Source organism: Sus scrofa, chromosome 8 (assembly GCF_054392235.1).
Source record: "Sus scrofa isolate SSC_HxYL_T2T_F1_AM1 chromosome 8, Sscrofa_HxYL_maternal_Yorkshire_Landrace_v2.0, whole genome shotgun sequence".
Taxonomy (NCBI): domain Eukaryota; kingdom Metazoa; phylum Chordata; class Mammalia; order Artiodactyla; family Suidae; genus Sus; species Sus scrofa.
Window position 1 is genome coordinate 37,241,616 of NC_139390.1, and position 20,114 is coordinate 37,261,729.

A 20,114-nucleotide genomic window follows, 5' to 3' on the forward strand; every position below is an offset into this window, starting at 1 on the left:
TTGAATTAGCTGGATAATTGCCTTGGTTTGTACTTTACTTGTTCTTGATCTTATTTTTCCCTGAAGGTCACTCACTCTTTAGAAAAAAAAAGGCCCAGATGGCATATGAAGTGCTTGTCAACATCAGAGGCGAATCCCTAGTCTAGTTTAGGCCTGATTTTGCTTTTTTATACTTTTGAATAAATCAGCGATGCACACCTTTAAAGATATCAACCAGATCAGGCATTCTTGAATAACAGCCACTCAAATTGGATAGTTAAACAATCTTAGATGACATCTGATATCAACACACTAGTATAGATTCTATGCTTATGGGGTTGATTCTTTTTTCATATGTTCAAGTAAATATGGTCATTCTACTCCTTGGAGAAAACAGGCATAGTGGATTTTTCCCACAACTAAACAACTGTTTCAAAGTGGAGTCGGGTTTTGATCTTCATTTTTATCTGGAGCAGAAATTATGGGCAGAGATGACATCCAATTAGTTGAATCCAAGACCTCCCTGGAGGTGAGCTGAAGGGCGAGGCCTTCTCCATTTTATAATTTTGGAACAGAGATTTCCAACACAACTTTGCAAGGAGTACATTTTGTTGTTGTTGACATTGTTGCCATACTGTAAAATTTATCTTTTTGAGAAAGTTGTACTCAGATCTTGGCATAACTTAGGAACAAGTGTTAGCAGTCACAATTTATTTCCATCTTTTGCCCCAGTTATGTTTTTAAGGAGGGAGGGTGCAAAAAATTGGGATGTCATTAACTGTATAAACAATGTAAAAGGGTTTTAAGACTATAAAAGAAAATCTGACCATAGAAAGCCCAGAAAGATCTCCTTTGCAATTAATACAAATTAGAAAACAGATGGATAAGGATTTTTTTCTGAGACATGAAACAGTCACTCCTTTGACTGACAAGACAAATAAAATGTAGATGGCTAGTAGCTGTTTGTTTTGAGAAAATTTTATTGGTGAAAAACATATAAGACAAACAGTCAATAAGATTTTAGGGAGTTCCTGTTGTGGCTCAGCTAAGAACCAGATATTGTCTCTGTGAGGATGTGGGTTCATTCAATCCCTGATCTCATTCAGTGGGTTAAGGATCCAGTGCTGCTGTGGCTGGGGTGTAGGCCTGCAGCTGCACCTTTGATTTGACCCCTAGCCTGGGAATTTCCATATGCTGCAATTGTGGCTTTAAAAGGCGGGTGGGGGGGCAGATGTTAGCATTTCCAGGTATGAGTATCTTTTACTTCACCACTGATTTTGGTGATAGAACAACCCTGATTCTGGTCTTTAACCAGTAATGTCCCTAAAACATAGGCACCTGCATAAACTAATGCAAAATAGCTCTATAAGTGCATATTAAAGGAAGCTGGACATTGTGAAGAGGTTATTACCATGAACATATACCCTCAGTACACCAAATGATTATTGGCATTGATAGAATGGAATACAGTATTCTATGTTCCAGAAGGTAAGAAAGATAAATTCTAAGACACTTAGGCTGATGAGATTGATTCATCTGGGAAAGATTCTAGCCCTGGATCCCACAGAAGGGGGCTCAGTAATCTATGGACGCAGCTTGATTTCTCCAAACACAAGTGAAAAGAGACCTCACTTCCTTATATGGTAGGATTGTGACATCACTGAATCAGGAAGATATGATAAATATGGAGATACAGAATCCAAACTAAAACTATTACATAAATATTAAATGAATAGATAATGGCTGTCACCCTGCAAAGTGCTGATTAAAGACTCTTGACATCAACCTAGAAGGGTATTGCCAAGAGAGTATTGCAGGGCTTTGTCTTTGTCTCTACCATCCCACATTTGTCTCAATCAAGGCAATAATGATAAAAGGCATGTTCATCAAGTTTGAAGAGAACATGAAACTAAGGGTGAGCAAATGATAAAAAAAAAAAAAACTCAACAGCAAGTCAAATTGAATTAGATAAAATTAAATGGGGACAATATTAGATCCTATATTTGAGTCCAAAGGGGAAAAAAGACTGTCAAAAAGCTAATTTGAACATGTGCTGTTTTAATAGAAGATCAATGATTAGAACAAGAAAAGTCCTGCTCTTTGCTAGCCAGCTACGCCAAGAATGTCAAAAGTTGGACAGATATGGCAGAAACCACGTAAGAGCCTCAACAGCCTGGGACCAGAAAAATGCTAGAGCAGGTCAGACAGGGTCAGACAGGCTCAGCCTCAGAGAGGGCACCTGAACAATCCAAAGGAACAACAGCTACATGGAGTCCAACCTGGCAGGCAGTGTCATCTTGAGAAATTCCAGGTGGTAGGCAGTTTAGAAGTCAGAACTAGCCACAGTCAGAGTCAGAAGATCTGAAGGTGGCTACAGGATTCCCATCAGTGGGAAATTCAAGAGGAGCTGGATATACTCCAAAGAAAGAAAGAATGAGAGATCTCCAGCAGGGCACTAGAGCCCTGTTGGTATCCGGGGTCCCACAAAGTCAATTTGCCATCAAGCACTCTAGGCAAAATGTCAACATACTAAGAGTTCTTCAAGGGTCTTAAATTATTCCAAAATACATAAGGAAAACAACAATATTCAAACTAATATAACACTATGTTAACAAGTCAGCTGCAATCTAGTGCTTGTATAGTGACACGGAAATTAGGTTTAATGTGGGATGGGAATGCATTTTCATGTATTTCATACAGTGTGGGAAGGCGTCTCAAAAGGCAAAAGTACCTGGGATTTAAATGGGGGTCACTAGTGTAAACAGGATTAATGGGCTATGTGATATTAAGCAGTCAGATATGAAGAAGCAGGACTCTAGGAAAGCCATTCTGAAAATTTACACATTGGCCAGATATAGAAAGTGCCAAGGCTTGATTAGAGTAGGGAGAAGCCTAAGAATTTTGACCTTGCTCCTGATGCATCCGGTCCTAGGTCTGGAAATGGGAGGATGGGGGTGGAGGGTGGGCCATCTCAGAGGATGCTTAAGAAATGAGAAAACATGCCTGGATCTAAGACCAAATCTGAAGGATGTGATATAATTCCAAATCTGCTGCTACTTGATTTCTGAATCAGTCAGGAGTAGCTCAGGACCTGGGCAGGATTAATCTTGGAGGTGAGTCAAAATAGGAACAGTTGCCAGACAACACAAAAGGAGGAGATGAGCCAAGGTAGACATGGCCACCTCTCAGTCTGGGGCTCCAGAGCTTCAAAGGGCATAGAAGCAACCTGGAAACAACTGAGAGGAGAGAAACTTCATAAATCAGTATATCCTGGGTGGGACCAGAGCCTGAAGAAGGAAACACTGAAAGGGATCATCAAAAATGAGAGGTACTGTCACGTAGAAAGTGTACTGGGTTCGTTTTCTTTTAGCACAAGTGGTAGACAAGATCAGATGGTGAATGCTGTCCAAGAAGATGAAGTTGTACTAAATATAAGGACATATTTTCTTTTTTTCTTTTTTTTTTTTTTTTTTTTTTTGTCTTTTTGCTATTTCTTGGGCCGCTCCCTCGGCATATGGAGGTTCCCAGGCTAGGGGTCGAATCGGAGCTGTAGCCACTGGCCTACATCAGAGCCACAGCAACGTGGGATCCGAGCCGTGTCTGCAACCTACACCACAGCTCACGGCAACGCCGGATCATTAACCCACTGAGCAAGGGCAGGGACCGAACCCGCAACCTCATGGTTCCTAGTCAGATTCGTTAACCACTGCGCCACCATGGGAACTCCAAGGACATATTTTCTAATGATTATATAGACACCTAATTAACTATTGAGTTGACTGAGAAAACAGTGAGGGGGCTATCCCTAAAGACTGGATGACTACTCAAATGGTAGCTCTTCAGATAGAAATCAATTATTAAGTGGGTTGTTGCACAGATCTGTACCTACTGTTTCTTAATATTTGTGGAAATGCTTCAAAAATCTGGCTTCCACGGTTGGCTTGTTACTTCTTAGGAATTTATGGAGATATAGAGATTGGTGAAAGAGGAATCTCAATAACTTTTAGAATAAATGTTAGAGCAGATTTGGAGCCACTGGAAGGATTAGACCCAATTGGCTTTCTTATCTTCTTCTGAGATGCATCGTTATAAATATCTAATAACCTTGTAAAGGGAAGGATCTACACAGCTCCAGAACCAGAAACCTTGATAAATTCCTAGTATTTCTGCCCTCCTGTGGAAAGAGGAGGGAGTACTAAATTTACTTCAGTAGACCAGTTGAAATTTTTTTTAATTATTTCCTCAATACAATTCTTTTTTCTACTGTACAGCATGGTGACCCAGTTACACATGCATGTATACATTCTTTTTTCTCCCATTATCATGCCCCATCATAAGTGACTAGACTAGTTCTCAGTGCTACACAGCAGGATCTCATGTTGATCATGTGTGTGACTTCGATTAGGAGCTAGTAGTGACTGGTGTCATTGGCAGGGAAGATACTGGCTCCTATAACTGGACTTTCCACTGGCCGCAGAGCATTTCTTGTTTCTCAACAGCTAAAAGAGAGGGAAATCTTTTCTCCTACAATTTTTGAGTGCAAATCCTAGATTCCTCTGGGACTGGGCCATCTTGGGTCACATGTCTATATTCAAGCAATTAATTTGTCCAGAAGACTTCTATGACCTAATTGTTCTAGACCTGGGTTATTGCCTAACCCCGAGTCAGTCACCATAGCAAAACAGATAGTGTTTAACAATTGGTTTAAGCCAATCCAGCCCCACACTGTGAAACTGGAGCTGAGGCTATGGCTGCTCCACAAAGGGAAATAATTTACTTATGCCCACTCACGGATTAGAAGCTTAAATCTTTCCATTCTCTAAAACACAGTTCAGTACCATTTTAGACCATCCTCCCAGCTCTATTAAGCACAGCAGGGAGTAATTTTTATTTCCAGATTAGAAACTGCATCCAAAATCGTGTTTCCAACAGTGAAAAGGAGCACTAACATCCAGATACTTCTATATTTGTACGACCTCCATGCATCTTTATCCACTGACATCAACTTAATTTTATCTGTGCTTTCTGCACCACTAAGAAGTCCCCAGGGGCTGAAAGGAATTTTTGAGAGCTTCTGTGTAGTTATTGTTGCTAGGAAACAATATCCGTGGTACCCAAGTGTTCGGGCATTGAAACACTGTGTGAAGTCACTGGTTCATAAAGGAAACCTTTGGTAAATAGGTTGTTTGGGTGTGAGTAAATTGATGTTCGCTCTCTGTGGCAAAATGTTCTTGTGTAATCTTTGAATAATAGTTTATTTCTAGGCTTCTATTCTTTCCTTTGGATCCAGCTGCCACTGTTGCTCCCAGGAGAACTCATACTTCTACCTGAAATGGAGTGAGCATTCGTTTTTTTTTCTCCCCCCAAACCATCTGTAATTATCTCAGTGCCTTGAACACTAAGCCTAACGGGTTTTAGTTAAAGTGCAAGTGAGCTTGGGAATACAGACACAGATCACTGACTTTATAAATTGTTGAATACTATTAAACTCTGCATTGATTAATAGCCGTACTCCAGCTCTTTTATTGTGCATGGCATTGAAAGGTTCTACTGCTCTGCAGGAGCAGGAAACAGTGAGAGGTGGTATTTGGGCTCACCCACTGTATTCTCTCTTCTCGACCCCAAACTTCAAACAACTCTGGTCTCTCAACTCTACTTGTTGCTTGTATATTTCTCCCCTGGAATGCTATAACTCGAAGGCTGAAGCTGTAAATTATCACCTAGTTATTCAGTAAGCATAAAATTTAAAAGCAGCTTTTTCCATCTTGCCAGTGCCCAGACCTACCTATAAGGCCCCTGTGAGCAGAATCATCTTAATCAAGGAGTAAATCTAGCTCAAGGATGCTACCAAATAAGTTACCTATATCAGGTTAGCAGTTTGAGGCAATAAACTTAGACCCCTGAGCAGCAAAAAACCTTCACAAATTTCATGTACTCAAAAATATGTATCAGATACTTAATTGAGGACAGAATCTGTTCTGGGCATCAGGAATTTTTTTAATGAATAAAAGGACTTTGCTTTCAAAAAGTTTACAGTATTATGAGAGATGGTGGAGCCAAAAGGCAGAGCTAAACACAAAGCTATGTAAACAGATGAAATATTTGCATGATAACATGTACTATGTGACTGACAGGATCCCACTGGGAAAGCAGAAACTACTCAAGTTTTTTTAAAAAGGGGATTTCATAGTTACAAAGATTGGATGAGCTGGAAAAGCAAGAGAGAGAAGGAATAAAGGGTACTAAAGGAGAAAAAGCCAGAAGCTGCTCAGATTCCTGGGCAAGAGCCCATGAGTCTGACTCTGTTGAATCCTATTAAAATGCTGTTCTAGTTGTTTGTGGAGTTGCCAAAAGAGGTTCTCTGAGAGCCTGGAATCAACACATTGCCCTGGCAGCAATCACCAGCAACAGCAGAACTACCTCTACCAGAGACAGAGTCAAGAGCCTCCTCCCCCCTCCCCTTTGTACCTTCTAACCTTCAGCCCCTTTTTCCTAAGGGCAGCATCTAACAGAAAGCCAGAGAGAGTGGGAGCTCCACCCCAGGGCTACAGAACAAAGCACAGAAAACAGGAATGAATGACTAGCCCAAGCCACAACATAGGTTTTAATGGAAAGCTCTGGTAATCCCAAATCTGGAGCAAATAATTCTTTCCTAGAAGAGAAAGAGAGTGCATCAATCCAGATTCTGTTGCAAATAACAGAAGCCCATTTGGCTAGCTTCAGCAGAGATTAAATAAAAGAAGGTGCTTAGAAAAATAAGAGGCTGCCCTAGTAGGCTACAGGCTGGGCAACTAGAAATGACTCCCAACACCACACTGCACACCAGTCCTCCAAGGGCACTGAGAGCTTCACCATGGTCAGGAAGCAGTAATCAGGTCACTCCTGCCATCATATTGAGTCAGAATCATAGAAAGCTAAAACCGGAATTCCTGGTTCCAGAGCCATCTGACTGTATGAGCTGCACCAGCAAAATGAGTGCCTCAGATATTACCTTTGACATCACAAGACTTCATTTAATAATGGTACCTAAACCTTATCTACTACCTTGTTGCAAAGGACTCTGGGAAATGTAGTTTTTAGGTTTCCTGAAGATTAAAATACATGCTAAAGAAAGCCGATCCACACAGTACCTGCCACAGAAGGATTTAGAAAGGAATTTTGTGGCAAACTCTGTAACATTTTATATGAAGCTCCAAGAGGGCAGGCGCCATGTCAGCCTAATTCAGCACCATACCACAGCATCTTTCCACCCCCAGCACAAGTCAGCACTCAGTACATACCTACTCATTGAATGAATAATTCATACACACAGGTTAGTGCCTGGTTGTGGAGTTAAGCTTGGTAAGGAGTCTTATTTTTTAGAGTTGCCCTGGATTTTGTGATTTGTTTAACTTTAAAATCACTTTGTCTAGCCAAAACAAAAAGCCCATTGGTATTAATAGATAATCACATTAAGCTGTAAATGGACTTATGAGGTTGACTCTTCCTATTCAAAACATGGTGTGTCCTTTTATTTGTTCAAAGCCTCTTTTTTGCCTTTCAAAAGTGTTTCAAAGGTTGCTTCATATGTCTTGCCTGTTTCTGATTAAGTTTATTACTAGATACTTCTTGTCTCCATTTTCAAAGAGGTCTTTTCTTCTGTTATATGTTATAAATTGTTTTTATATACGAAAGCTATCTATTTCTGTATATAATTATGTACTCCATAACCATACCAAATTCTATTTGTTCGCAAAAGTCATTCACTTAATTCTTTGGGGTTTACTGGAGATACAGTTGTATAATTAGCAAACCTTAATAGTTTAACCAGCAGTTTTCCAACTTTATAATGCAATTTTCCTTCTCTTGTTTAATGCATCGGTTAGTATTTCCAGAACAATGTTAAAAGTAATAGCAGTGGTAATAGACACCCCTGTCTTGTTTCTAACTTTCATGGGAATATTCTACCATTTCCACAATAGGCATGATGCTGGCTTTGAAACTGAGATAAGTTAAGAAAGTACCCATCTATTTATATTTACTGAGTGATGCTGTTTGTTTTATTAAAAAAACCAGTAGGTTGGCTATTAAGTCTTGTCAAATGCCTTTTTAGCACCTGTGTAAATAATCACATATGCTTTTTTTCTCCTTAGATCTGTTAATATATGAAGTGTATTACTAGATTTTCTAATATTGAGCCATTTGCACTCTTAGAATAAACCCCACTAGTTATGCATTGTTATTTTATGTACTGCTGGATTTTGTTCACTAATGTTCTACTTCCTTTATGAAAATAATTTGGAAATTTTGATTCTTAGTCTATACTTTGGAACTGTTTAAGGAGGAAACAGAGTAATTTCTTAAATGTTTGAGTCTGATGTTTGTTTGTAGGGGGGGAACATCATGCTATTTTGATCTCCTATCTTTCCTGCATTGGGCTTGAGCAAATGGTTTTCTTATCAGAAAATTATCCATTTCATTTGAATTTTCAAATTTGTTTGCAGAGACCTGAGCACAGTAGTCTTATGATTTTTTTTTTTACAGTCCCTGTTCCAAAGCACTTTCCATGATGATGTCCTAGTTATCCATCCTGATTCATTTGACTGGAATCTTCTGTAGAATAGTGTCCTCAAACAGGTCCCTGGGTGATCCATTCTCTGATCTTTACACATCTTCTCTGGAAAGAAGTGGTATTTTGCCTGAGAATGAGACTCTTGAATCTCTAAGCTGCTGCCCTTTTGCCTTCACTCTACATGTTCTGTATTGTTATTTTATAATCCTTTCCAGTCTAGAGCTGCACATCAGAAGTCTGATGCTTTTTCCTGTGAGAACACCTTGTACTTTCTATCTGGAAGATTGTAAAATGATTATTTTACCCTTAGAGTTCAGGAATGATATGAGGATTACCTCATATTATGAGCCCTTCAATATGTCAAATAATTTTATTATGTATTATACGTATATTTTTCTGTGGAGGTTTTCCAGAAGTTCTTTTAAGAATTTGTTTTAAGGCAGTTTTAGGTTCATAGCAAAATTGAGGGAAGGTAGATATAACCCTTACCTCCTGACCCCCATTCGTGGATGTCATCCCCTGTTATTAACATCCCCCAACAAAGTGGTCCTTTTATTACAACTGATGAGCCAACATGGACACATCATTATCACCCAGAGTCCATAGTTTACTTTAGGTTTCACTCTTCGTGTTGTCCATTCTGTGGGTTTAGACAAATGCATAATGACATGTATCTGCCACTAAAGTATCATACAGAGTGTTTTCATTGCTCTTTAAAGATCTTCTTTGCTCTTTCCATTCATCCCCCCCTACTCCCAACCATGGCAACCACTGATCTTTCTGTCTCCATAATTTTGCCTTTTCCAGAAATGTCACATAGTTGAAATCATACAGCATGTAGCCTTCTCAGGTTGATTTCTTTCACTTAGTACTATGCATTTAAGTTTCCTCCCTGTCTTTTCATGGCTTGATATCTCATTTCTCCTTAGCACTAACATACAATTGCCCATGTGTACCGTAGTATTAAAGGACTGGAGAACATCCTGATTGCTCCCAAGTTTTGGCAGTTATGAGTAAAGCTGCTGTAATCATCTGTATGTAGTTTTTTGTGTGGACATAAATGATCAGTTCCTTGGGTAAAAACTAAGGCACATGATTTCTAGATCATATGATAAGAGTATGTTTAGTTTTGTAAGAAATTGCTAAACTCTTTTCCAAAGTTGGTGCACCATTTTGCATTCCCACCAGCAATGAATAAGAGTTCTTGGAGTTCCCTGGTAGCACAGCAGGTTAAGGATAAGGCATGGTCACTGCTGTGGCTCTGGTCACTGCTGTGGCATGGGTTTGATCCCTGGCCTGGGAACTTCTGCATGTTTTGAGTGCAGCCAAAAAAAAAAAAAAAAAAGTGAGTGCAGCTTGCTGTTCCACCTCCTCTCTGACATTTGGTGCTGTCAGTATTCCAGATTTTGACCATTCCGATAGCTGTGTAGTTGTATGACATTAATCTTTTAATTTGCATTTCTCCTACAGCATATAATGAGAAGTATCTTTTCATATGGTTATTTGTCATCTGTATATCTCCTTTGGTGAGATGTCTGTTAAGATCTTTGGCCAATTTTTAATCAGGTTTTTTTTTGTTTGTTTTCTTACTGTCAAGTTTTAAGATCTCCTTGTATATGGTGGATAACAGTCCTTTATCAAATTGTCTTTTGCATATATTTTCCCCCAGTCTGTGGTTTGTCTTCTCTTGAGTTCAGAAGGTTTTATCAGATTCTCAAGGAGATGTTAAGAACTACAGTCTTACAGAGCCATACCCAAATTTGGTATAAATCCCCAATTTTCCAATTAGTTTCATGTAAGTTGCTCTAAATCCACTGGGTGAAGAGGGTCTCACAGCCTCTCAGACACTGAAGATTATATCTAGAAATAACTACTTTCTATTATTTCTACGCTACACTTGGCTCATTGTAAAATGGGTTACTGAATAGGAAAGACAACCCTTTGAAGAAGGGGCAGATTCTTGGACTAAAAGACAATAGTTTAAAGACAAATAAAATACAAATTTTAACATTATAGTCAATAATAACCTCTATAGAGTGGCAAAAGTAACAAATATAAAACAATTGTGAGTTCAATGAGTTCAGGGCTGAGAATACCAAAAAAAAAAAAAGCTTTTTGGAGAGAAGTTATAAATGTTTAAAGCAATCAAGTTAAGAGTTTTATTTCCCCTCAAAAAACAAAAAGGAAAAATAATATTTCTTACATTCTTTCAATAGTATTCTGATGGTGATCCCTTGGCACTTGGAATTCAAATTTTAGATTTTAAATATATTATTTTTTTATTTATCTCTTGAAAAACAGTCTCTGGTTTTAATCAAGAGTAGGGCAGCAAAATGTCTACCACATTATGTGGTTACTTTTGAAACACAAGCCCTAGTAATTCTAATGGGAAAAGATACGCTGCTTTCTTATTTGAGGCGAATGTAAATAGAAAGTAAACTTAGAAGGTAAACATACTTATACCAGAGACCCCTCCCCACCAAAAAGCTCAGGAATTGCCTGAGTACTTTTGCAAGTAGAGATAAAGGTGGGGCTATAAACAGGGAAGAGACTCTAAGAAACGGTTGTATCTCCAGATCCCTTGACCCACACCTCAACCCCACAAAGACTGCGTCTTATCCTCTGAAGCGGGTATAACAGCAGGTCTTTGGGATGGGGGACAGGAATGCAGAGCTTGAAGGTAGGAACACAGGCTGAAAATAAAGGGATTAAAAGAAAAAAGAAAAGACACTTAGGAAGATCTTCATCTCTAGCAGATAGAAAGATACAAATCACTTCTATATGCTTTAAATGATTTTTAGATATTGAGATATATCAATGCATTGTTTTTATGCAAGCTTCCCTAATATATGACCATAATCCAGCTAGACCCCTGGCAAATGGGAGCAGAAATGGAAGGGGGAATGGATCCCAGGATAGACCCTTCTACCACAATCTACAATCCTCTACACGTTCTCCTTAATTAAAACTCATTCTTAAATATTAAGATGTAAAAATAATCAGAGTTCCCATTGTGACTCAGCATGTTCAAAACCTGACATAGGGTCTGTGAGGATGCAGGTCTGATCTCTGCCCTCATTCAGTGAGTAAAGGATTTGGCATTGCCACAACCTGTAGCATACGTTCAGGTTCGGTGTTGCCATGGTAGTGGCGTAGGACAGCAGCTACAGCTCCCAATTTGATCCCTAGCCTGGGAATTTCCATATGCTGCAGGTACGGCTGTAAAAAGAAAAAAAAAATCATCAAAAGTTCATATAGTGTCCAAACTTACTGTTTCTAAAAATCTCACCTATATATTAGCTGTAATCAAAGGATATAAATAGAAACTTGACTAATTTTCTAAAAGAAATGCATATTTTTTTAATGTCTTGCTCATTGAGTAGGTACCCACTTGGTTTTCCATTATAATCTACCCTTTTACCTTTTCTGTTTCCCTTTTAAAAAATATGTGCTCAGTTATTATACTTGTTGTTAATAATGCATAGTCAAAATCTATGCCCAGGTACCTAGAATCTAGGCATCCCCAGACCTAACTGAAGAGTGCCCACTGGTGGACACAATGAGAATAAATACACAGTGGTGATGGCAGATTTCACCAAAAGATCACAGAGCTTATGTTCACTAAAGCCAGGTGTACCCACCTCTCAATGCAGCCACAGCCAAGCCATCAGAAATAGCACTCAAGGAGTTCCCGTCATGGCGCAGTGTTTAATGAATCCGACTAGGAACCACGAGGTTGTGGGTTCGGTCCCTGCCCTTGCTCAGTGGGTTAACGATCCGGCGTTGCCATGAGCTGTGGTGTAGGTTGCAGACATGGCTCGGATCTGGCGTTGCTGTGGCTCTGGTGTAGGCTGGTGGCTACAGCTCCAATTGGACCCCTAGCCTGGGAACCTCCATATGCCATGGGTGCGGCCCAAGAAATAGCAAAAAGACAAAAAAAAAAAAAGAAAAGAAAAGAAATAGCACTCAAGGGAGTTCCTGTCGTGGCTCAGCGGTAATGAATCTGACTAGTATCCATGAGGACTCAGGTTCGATACCTGGCCTTACTCAGTGGGTTAAGGATCTGGTGTTGCTGTGAGCTGTGGTGCACGTCGCAGACATGGCTCAGATCCTGAGTTGCTGCGGCTTGTGGTGTGGGCTACAGCAGGCCATTCGACCCCTAGCCTTGGAACTTCCATATGCCACAGGGGCAGCCCAAGAAAAAAAGAAAGGGAGGGAGGGAAGGAGGAAGGAAGAAAGGAAAGAAGGATTAAAAAAAAGACATAGCACTCAACATGGACCTCTTAGGTCGTCCTGATTTATTTATTTATTTATTTATTTATTTATTTTGTCTTTTTGTTGTTGTTGTTGCTATTTCTTGGGCCACTCCCTCGGCATATGGAGATTCCCAGGCTAGGAGTCGAATCGGAGCTGTAGCCACCGGCCTACGCCAGAGCCACAGCAACGCGGGATCCGAGCCGCGTCTGCAACCTACACCACAGCTCACGGCAACGCCGGATCGTTAACCCACTGAGCAAGGGCAGGGACCGAACCCACAACCTCATGGTTCCTAGTTGGATTCGTTAACCACTGCGCCACCACGGGAACTCCAGGTCGTCCTGATTTAAAACAAACTCCTCTGATTATCAGTTGCTGGGAATTTTCTCTCCAGATCCCAGACTGTCTTCAAAATGAGTTTCTAGGCCAACTGAACTCTATTTAACTGTGCTGTTTCTTGGTTTTCAGATGGCTATACCACTGATGACATTGAGTTTTACTGGAATGGAGGAGAGGGAGCCGTAACGGGAGTTAATAAAATTGAGCTTCCTCAGTTTTCGATTGTTGACTACAAGATGGTGTCCAAGAAGGTGGAGTTCACAACAGGTGAGGCCGTTTCCCCAAAATGAACTAGGGGCGCTGAGAAAGGAGATGGCTCTAACCAAATGGCAATCTGATTTTGTTTTTCTTTCACTTTTTTTCCATTCAGGAGCATATCCAAGACTGTCACTAAGTTTTCGTCTAAAGAGAAACATTGGTTACTTCATTTTGCAAACCTACATGCCCTCCACGCTGATTACGATTCTATCCTGGGTGTCTTTTTGGATCAATTATGATGCATCTGCAGCCAGAGTTGCACTAGGTAATTCATTCCCAGAACTACAGAGCTGGTGGGATTTAATTTCAGACACCAACCAATGATAAGAATTACAGGCAAGGGCCAAAGAATGAGATTATCATTACAGTGCTGGATCATAAAACATCTAAGTGTAAGCACTTACGGGTGAATGTTTTACAACATAATGTCTTTTTATCATTTTACCAAAATTAAAAAAAAAAAACCTTGGAGTACATTCAACACTATGTAAGTTCTTCTTAAAGCATATTTTAAAACTCTCATTACACTAATTTTTACTAACTTTGTGATTTCTTCTTTGGTTCCTGCTTTTTATTGTGGAGAACATTACTGCGTTTTTGTCAAATCGATTTGGAGCCAGCTGAATTTTGTGACCATTATCAAGCTATGTCAATACTATCTTTCAAGTATTAACTACAGTTAAATCATATCCATCTGAGTCTCCTTTAAATGGAGCTCCCTGCACTTGAATAAGGCACGGACAATTTATCAGCTATATTAATGATCTGTGAGCAGGACAGAATAAAAATGGTTTCCTTCCCAGGGGAACAAAATTCAGAATTAATCTTGCCATGATTGAGTAACTGCTGCAAGCTAAAAGGCTCTATTTGAGACTTTAAAGGATTCCTTGGCAAGTCAGAATATATAAGGTCTGTTTGATGAATCTGGGTATGTGTGGGTCTGCCTCATTATTTGATCTCAGGGCTAGTTCCGTTATCACTTTCTGGAGCTTATTCACACTCACAAACACACACACCCATACACATACATACAAAAGAGCAGCAGCATTTATGACTAAGCTAACATATACATCTCTTTTCCTCTGAGACTATGGAACTGGATTAGATGATCAGCAGATCCTTTTACCCCTAGACTAATTGTCATCTCCACAACTCATTTCTATTGGTTGAGTACATAAAGCAGCCCATTATTAACCCTTGAACATTATAAGACTAAGAAAAATAGACAGTTTATCATATCATACATATGTATCTGCACATATTATTTGAATGTGAAAATGTGTAACTGCTATGGCTAAAGAAACACATTGGACAATGCCCACAGCTGAGAATAAGAAATATCAAGGTCCTGAACTGTGGTTCTCTTTACACTTCTATCCTCAAAGCTAATGATATTTGATTAGAAATGTCAACATATAAAGACACTGACTAAACCTGTTCTTTGAAATATAAAATCTAAGGTATTTAAAAACTTTATCTAAGTGAAAAAAGGCATTTACTTAATAGCCCTTCTTGATTAAAGAAATTGAGCCAAAGAGTAGAAGCAGAAGTGAAATTAGTGAATTTTTTTCATGTTTTAAAGTTTTATTTAAATATAGTTGATTTATAATGTTGTGATAATTATTGCTGTACAACAAAGTGATTCAGTTATCCATATACAAACATCTATTCATTTTCAGATTATTTTCCCATGTAGATTATCTCAGAATTGGGTAGAGTTCTCTGTGCTATACAGCAGGTCTCTGTTGGCTAATCATTCCATATACTTCACTGTGCATATACCAATCCCAAACCCCCAGTCCAGCTCTTGTCTCCTTTGGTAACCATAAGTTTGTTTTCAAAGTCTGTGAGTCTGTTTCTGTTCTGCAAATAAGTTCATTTGTATTGTTTTTTCAGATTCTACATATAAATGATATCATATGATGTTTTTCTTCCACATATAACTTCACCTTGTATGATAATCTCTAGGTCCATCCATGTTGCTGCAAATGGCATTGTTTCATTCTTTTTTAGGACTGAGTAATATTCCATTGTATAGAATTTTAAATTAATTGTTTCTGTACAAGACACTAGGTAGTGGAGTTCCCATCATGGCTCAGTGGTTAACTAATCTGAGTAGGAACCATGAGGTTGTGGGTCAGATCTCTGACCTTGCTCAGTGGGTTAAGGATCCGGCATTGCCATGAGCTGTGGTGCAGGTGGCAGATGCAGCTTGGATCCCGAGTTGCTGTGGCTCTGGTGCAGACCAGCAGCTATAGCTCTGATTAGACCTAGCCTGGGAACTCCCCATATGCCGTGGGTACGGCCCTAGAAAAGACAAGACACTAGGTAGAGCTACATTAGGGGCAATTTAAAAAAAAAATTAAGGGCCCCAAATAGTTCCCAGGCTAGGAGTTAAATCAGAGCTACAGCTGCTGGCCTATGCCACAACCACAGCGATGCCAGATCTGAGCTACATCTGTGATCTACACCACAGCTTGCGGCAATGCCAGATCCTTAACCGACTGAGAGGAGCCAGGGATCAAACCCAAATCCTCATGGATACTAGTCAGGTTTGTTTCTGCTGAGCCACAACAGGAACTCCTGAAATTTAAATTTTTATTCAAATAAATAAATAGGACAACTCATGATGGCATTTCAATATCAGTCCAGACATTTAAATTCATCATTGATCCAAACCATTTTAATTTTTCGTGTGATAGTTCTGACTTCCTACATTATCTGTTCTCCTAAAGTTGAAAAGTCAAATAGGGAGTCTAAACAGAATTCTCTGCATGTCAATGAAGGCTAAACTATTTTCTTCCCTTTTCATTTTTGAACTTTCATTCCCTTTGCCAGTTTTTCTTTATCTTTAATATCCATTTCCCATTTTTAAAGATCCCATCAAGTTTTAGGATTTACTTTTTCATCTCTCTCTGCTTTTATTTTAAATGCCTTTGCTAACTGCCTCCTTGTTTTTTTATCCCTAGCCAGGTGAATAACTAATCTCAGAGTTTCTGTTTACTCAGCTATAAAGTGGGAATAATATACTTGCCCTATTACACTCAGCGGGCTGTTATGACAGCCTTATAATTCATAGCTGTAAGTGTTTAAAATTGTAAAAACACCATACAAATGTGTAATATTAGTATTGAAGCACAGTTTAGTATTAGATATTAGTGTCAATTCTTATTTTTCCCAACTATCATTTCATCATCACCACCATCAACACAAAATATTATACAGACACACAAACATTATTTTAACTAAGTAGACAAAGCAGAATCTTCCTTTAAAGATTATAGTTTTAGTAGTTCCCCTCATGGTGCAGCGGAAACAAGTCCAACTAGGAACCATGCGACCCTACCCTCGCTCAGTGGGTTGAGGATCTGGCGTTGCCATGAGCTGTGGTGTAGACTGCAGATGCAGCAGGATCTGGCATTGCTGTGGCTCTGGTGCAGGCCAGCAGCTACAGCTCCAATTAGACCCCTAGCCTGGGAAACGCCATGAGCCTTAAAAAGACAAAAGACAAAAAAATTTTAAAAATAAAAAATAAAGATTATAATCTTATATTTCTTCAGTAAGTTGAATTTTAAGGAAATCTTTTCCAATTTCAGGAAACTAATTCATTCTAGCCTCTGGAATCAACAAACTAGAGGCAATATTTGGGGGGAAAATTAATAGAATATATTATATTTAAAAATACATTTGCCAGATACTTAATGAATTTTCTTCTTTTGGCGTTGACTCACTGTGAATGATACATTATAATTTTAAAAAGCAATACTGATCCTGTGACCTGGGTGTATTACAGATTCATGCAATAAAATAGGTCTCTTCAAACTAGTCACCACCTTTCAGTTCAGTAGTGGCTGCTGTGGAGATGAGTATTACAAAGACAGCTCTAGGAGGGGCATGACAGAGATGCTGAAAGAAGGAAGAAGGAGGTGACAAGTAGCAGAATGAGGAACATATGCTACGCGATGAGCATATTGATGAGAATCTGATATTTCCATCCTTTCTTTCTTTCTTTCTTTCTTTCTTTCTTTCTTTCTTTCTTTCTTTCTTTCTTTCTTTCTTTCTTTCTTCCTTTCCTTTCCTTTCCTTTCCTTTTCCTTCCTTCCCTCCTTCCTTCCTTCCTTCCTTCCTTCCTTCCTTCCTTCTTTCCTTCTTTCTTTCTTTCTTTCTTTCTTTTCTTTCCTTCTTTCCTTCCTTCCTTCCTTCCTTTCTTTCTTTTTTTTTTGATGTTTAGGGCCGCACCCAGGCTAGGGGTTAAACAGAGCTACAGCTGCCGGCCTACACCACAGCCATAGCCATGCAGGATCCGAGCCACATCTGTGACATACACCACAGCTCTTGGCAACACCGTATCCTTAGCCCACTAAGCGAGGCCAGGGATTCAACCCGCAACCTCATGGTTCCTAGTAGGATTTGTTTCCGCTGAGCCGCAGTGGGAACTCCCCATTTTTCTTTTTCCCTTATGCATTATTTTTTATCAAAAAACAGTTTTCAACCCAGCACTCCCAGAGCATCCTATTTTATGGCTCACTCATGGACTACACAGGGACCTGCAACTTTTCCTTTAAATGATGTGCCCTTTTTGCCCTGTGGTTTATTGCATTACTGCCATCATTCTGGGGCACCAACAAGAGAATGGCATCAGCCCTCTCAATCTTAAAAAAGGGGACTCGGTGTTCCTATTGCGGCGCAGTGAAAACAAATCCGACTAGGAATCATGAGATTGCTGGTTCGATCTGGTGTGGCCATGAGCTGTAATGTAGGTCTGGCGTTGCTGTGGCTGTGGTGTAGACCAGCAGCTATAGCTCCATCTCGACTCCTAGCCTGGGAACCTCCATATGCTGTGGGTGCAGCCCTAAAAAGCAAAAAAATAAAAATGAAAAAGGGGACTTAACCAGTGCCTTCAGGTAAGTTGTGTCTTTCTGTTTCCTAGGAATCACCACGGTGCTGACAATGACGACCATCAGCACTCATCTCAGGGAGACCCTGCCAAAGATCCCTTATGTCAAGGCGATTGATATTTACCTGATGGGCTGCTTTGTGTTTGTGTTCCTGGCTCTGCTGGAATATGCCTTTGTAAATTACATCTTCTTTGGGAAAGGCCCTCAGAAAAAGGGAGCTGGCAAACAAGATCAAAGCGCTAATGAGAAGAATAAACTGGAGATGAATAAAGTCCAGGTAATACATTAAATATTCCTAGCAACCTTTGGAAATTGAGCAACAGCATGGTGCTTAGAGGTCCCATAACAGAAAAAAATGATGAAATATCAGTTTATCTTTAATAAGGCTCAAACCACCCTTCATGTTTGAAAACTGAGGACTGAAGATGTTAGGTTGAAGTTTACATAGATTAATAACATACTTGGGCCTGCAAGTCAACCCCAAGTCCATTATTCTTTATCTTAAAGTATGTAGTTATGAAAGTTTATGCAAAAGAATAATTCCAGATCTACTTAATAAATAGATGATTGATCTAAAGTGAACACGCTCTTACTCCTAAGTGGTAGTGGGACACTATAGCACAGTGGTTACAACCACAGACTGGAATCAAGCTGCCTGGGTTTAATTCCCAGATCTGCCACTGACTGGCTTTAGAACTTCAGGCAAATCAACCCATGTAACTCCTTATCTAACCTCTACTCTCAATATCATCATCCATAAAATGGAGTTTACTATAGTATACCTATCTCTCAGTTAGTGAAGGACTAAAAGAGTTTCCTTATTTTTTTAAGTCTTGTATTTGGAACAATACCTAGAACATAATAAGTACTTAATTGGATCTCAAATCAGGAAACTTGTATTCAAATGAATGAACTTTTTAAACTTGAATTCTAGTAAGAAAGAAACTCCCTCCATTGTCAGGAGACAAAACACTTAAAGAAAATAAAGATGCATTTTGATCTGTGGAAAGCTAGACTAGGAATGCCACAAATGGTTTTCACAGAAACGTAAGTAGACAAATGTATGCCAAAATTCAAAAACAGATCATGTTAAGAGATGGCAAAGTAGTTTCTATCAAACTAACCCTCTTATAGATTAAAAGTTATAAACCTTGAGCAAAATTTTTAAAAATCTACTTGATATGGGAGAGTAGCTGAAAACAAGCAAAAACCAGAAGAGAATTAGCCCTCCAACAAAGGAAACTCCACTGGGTGAAATCAGTGTTTATACAGCTTTTCCCCCAAGGCCATGCCTCAGTCTGGGGTAGGGGTGTGGAACAGCGAAACATCAGCAAAGAAAATTGCAGTTTTATTGATCTAATACAACAGAGCATGCAGTTTGATACTTCCAGAGTTCCTGGAAATTTTAGCAAGAAGCGAGTCACAGGAGAAACTCAAAAATCTAAATATAAACTTCCCATGAATCTTTAGTTGATCTCTGAATTACAGATGTATAGATAAAATGCCAAGAAATCCAGAAGGAAAAAACAAAACAAAACAAAACAAAACAAAAACAGCTGAAAGACTGGGGGGGGGGATATAGAGATATTTCAGCTGTTATCCACCACATGGAAGTTAGGATTTGGAGTTTGAATCCAACTATTTAGGACAAACAGGTAAATATATTAATTAGGCTTTCCAATAAAATCCCAAAAGGATGATACCTTAGGAGTAAATACTAAGTCACAAGTTTAAGAGATTCCCCCTTGACTTAAGGGAAAAACTAAAATAGACTCACCCTAACAATACATAAAACCAAATCTCTACACTAGGGGATCTATTAGGAATTTAAC

General features: G+C 39.2%; 2 protein-coding genes across 2 annotated transcripts in view; one reads left to right on the top strand and one right to left on the bottom strand.

Moving 5' to 3' along the window:
- GABRB1 (gamma-aminobutyric acid type A receptor subunit beta1) overlaps positions 1–20,114 on the top strand; it is a 372,879-nt gene that overhangs the window by 340,079 nt on the left and 12,686 nt on the right. Inside the window, exons 6-8 of the mRNA XM_003356910.6 lie at positions 13,256–13,393; positions 13,497–13,649; positions 18,315–18,559. Of these exons, the coding sequence (XP_003356958.4) occupies positions 13,256–13,393; positions 13,497–13,649; positions 18,315–18,559 (536 nt within the window). The remainder of the gene's footprint in view (positions 1–13,255; positions 13,394–13,496; positions 13,650–18,314; positions 18,560–20,114) is intronic.
- COMMD8 (COMM domain containing 8) overlaps positions 1–20,114 on the bottom strand; it is a 76,431-nt gene that overhangs the window by 14,818 nt on the left and 41,499 nt on the right. The window lies entirely within an intron of this gene.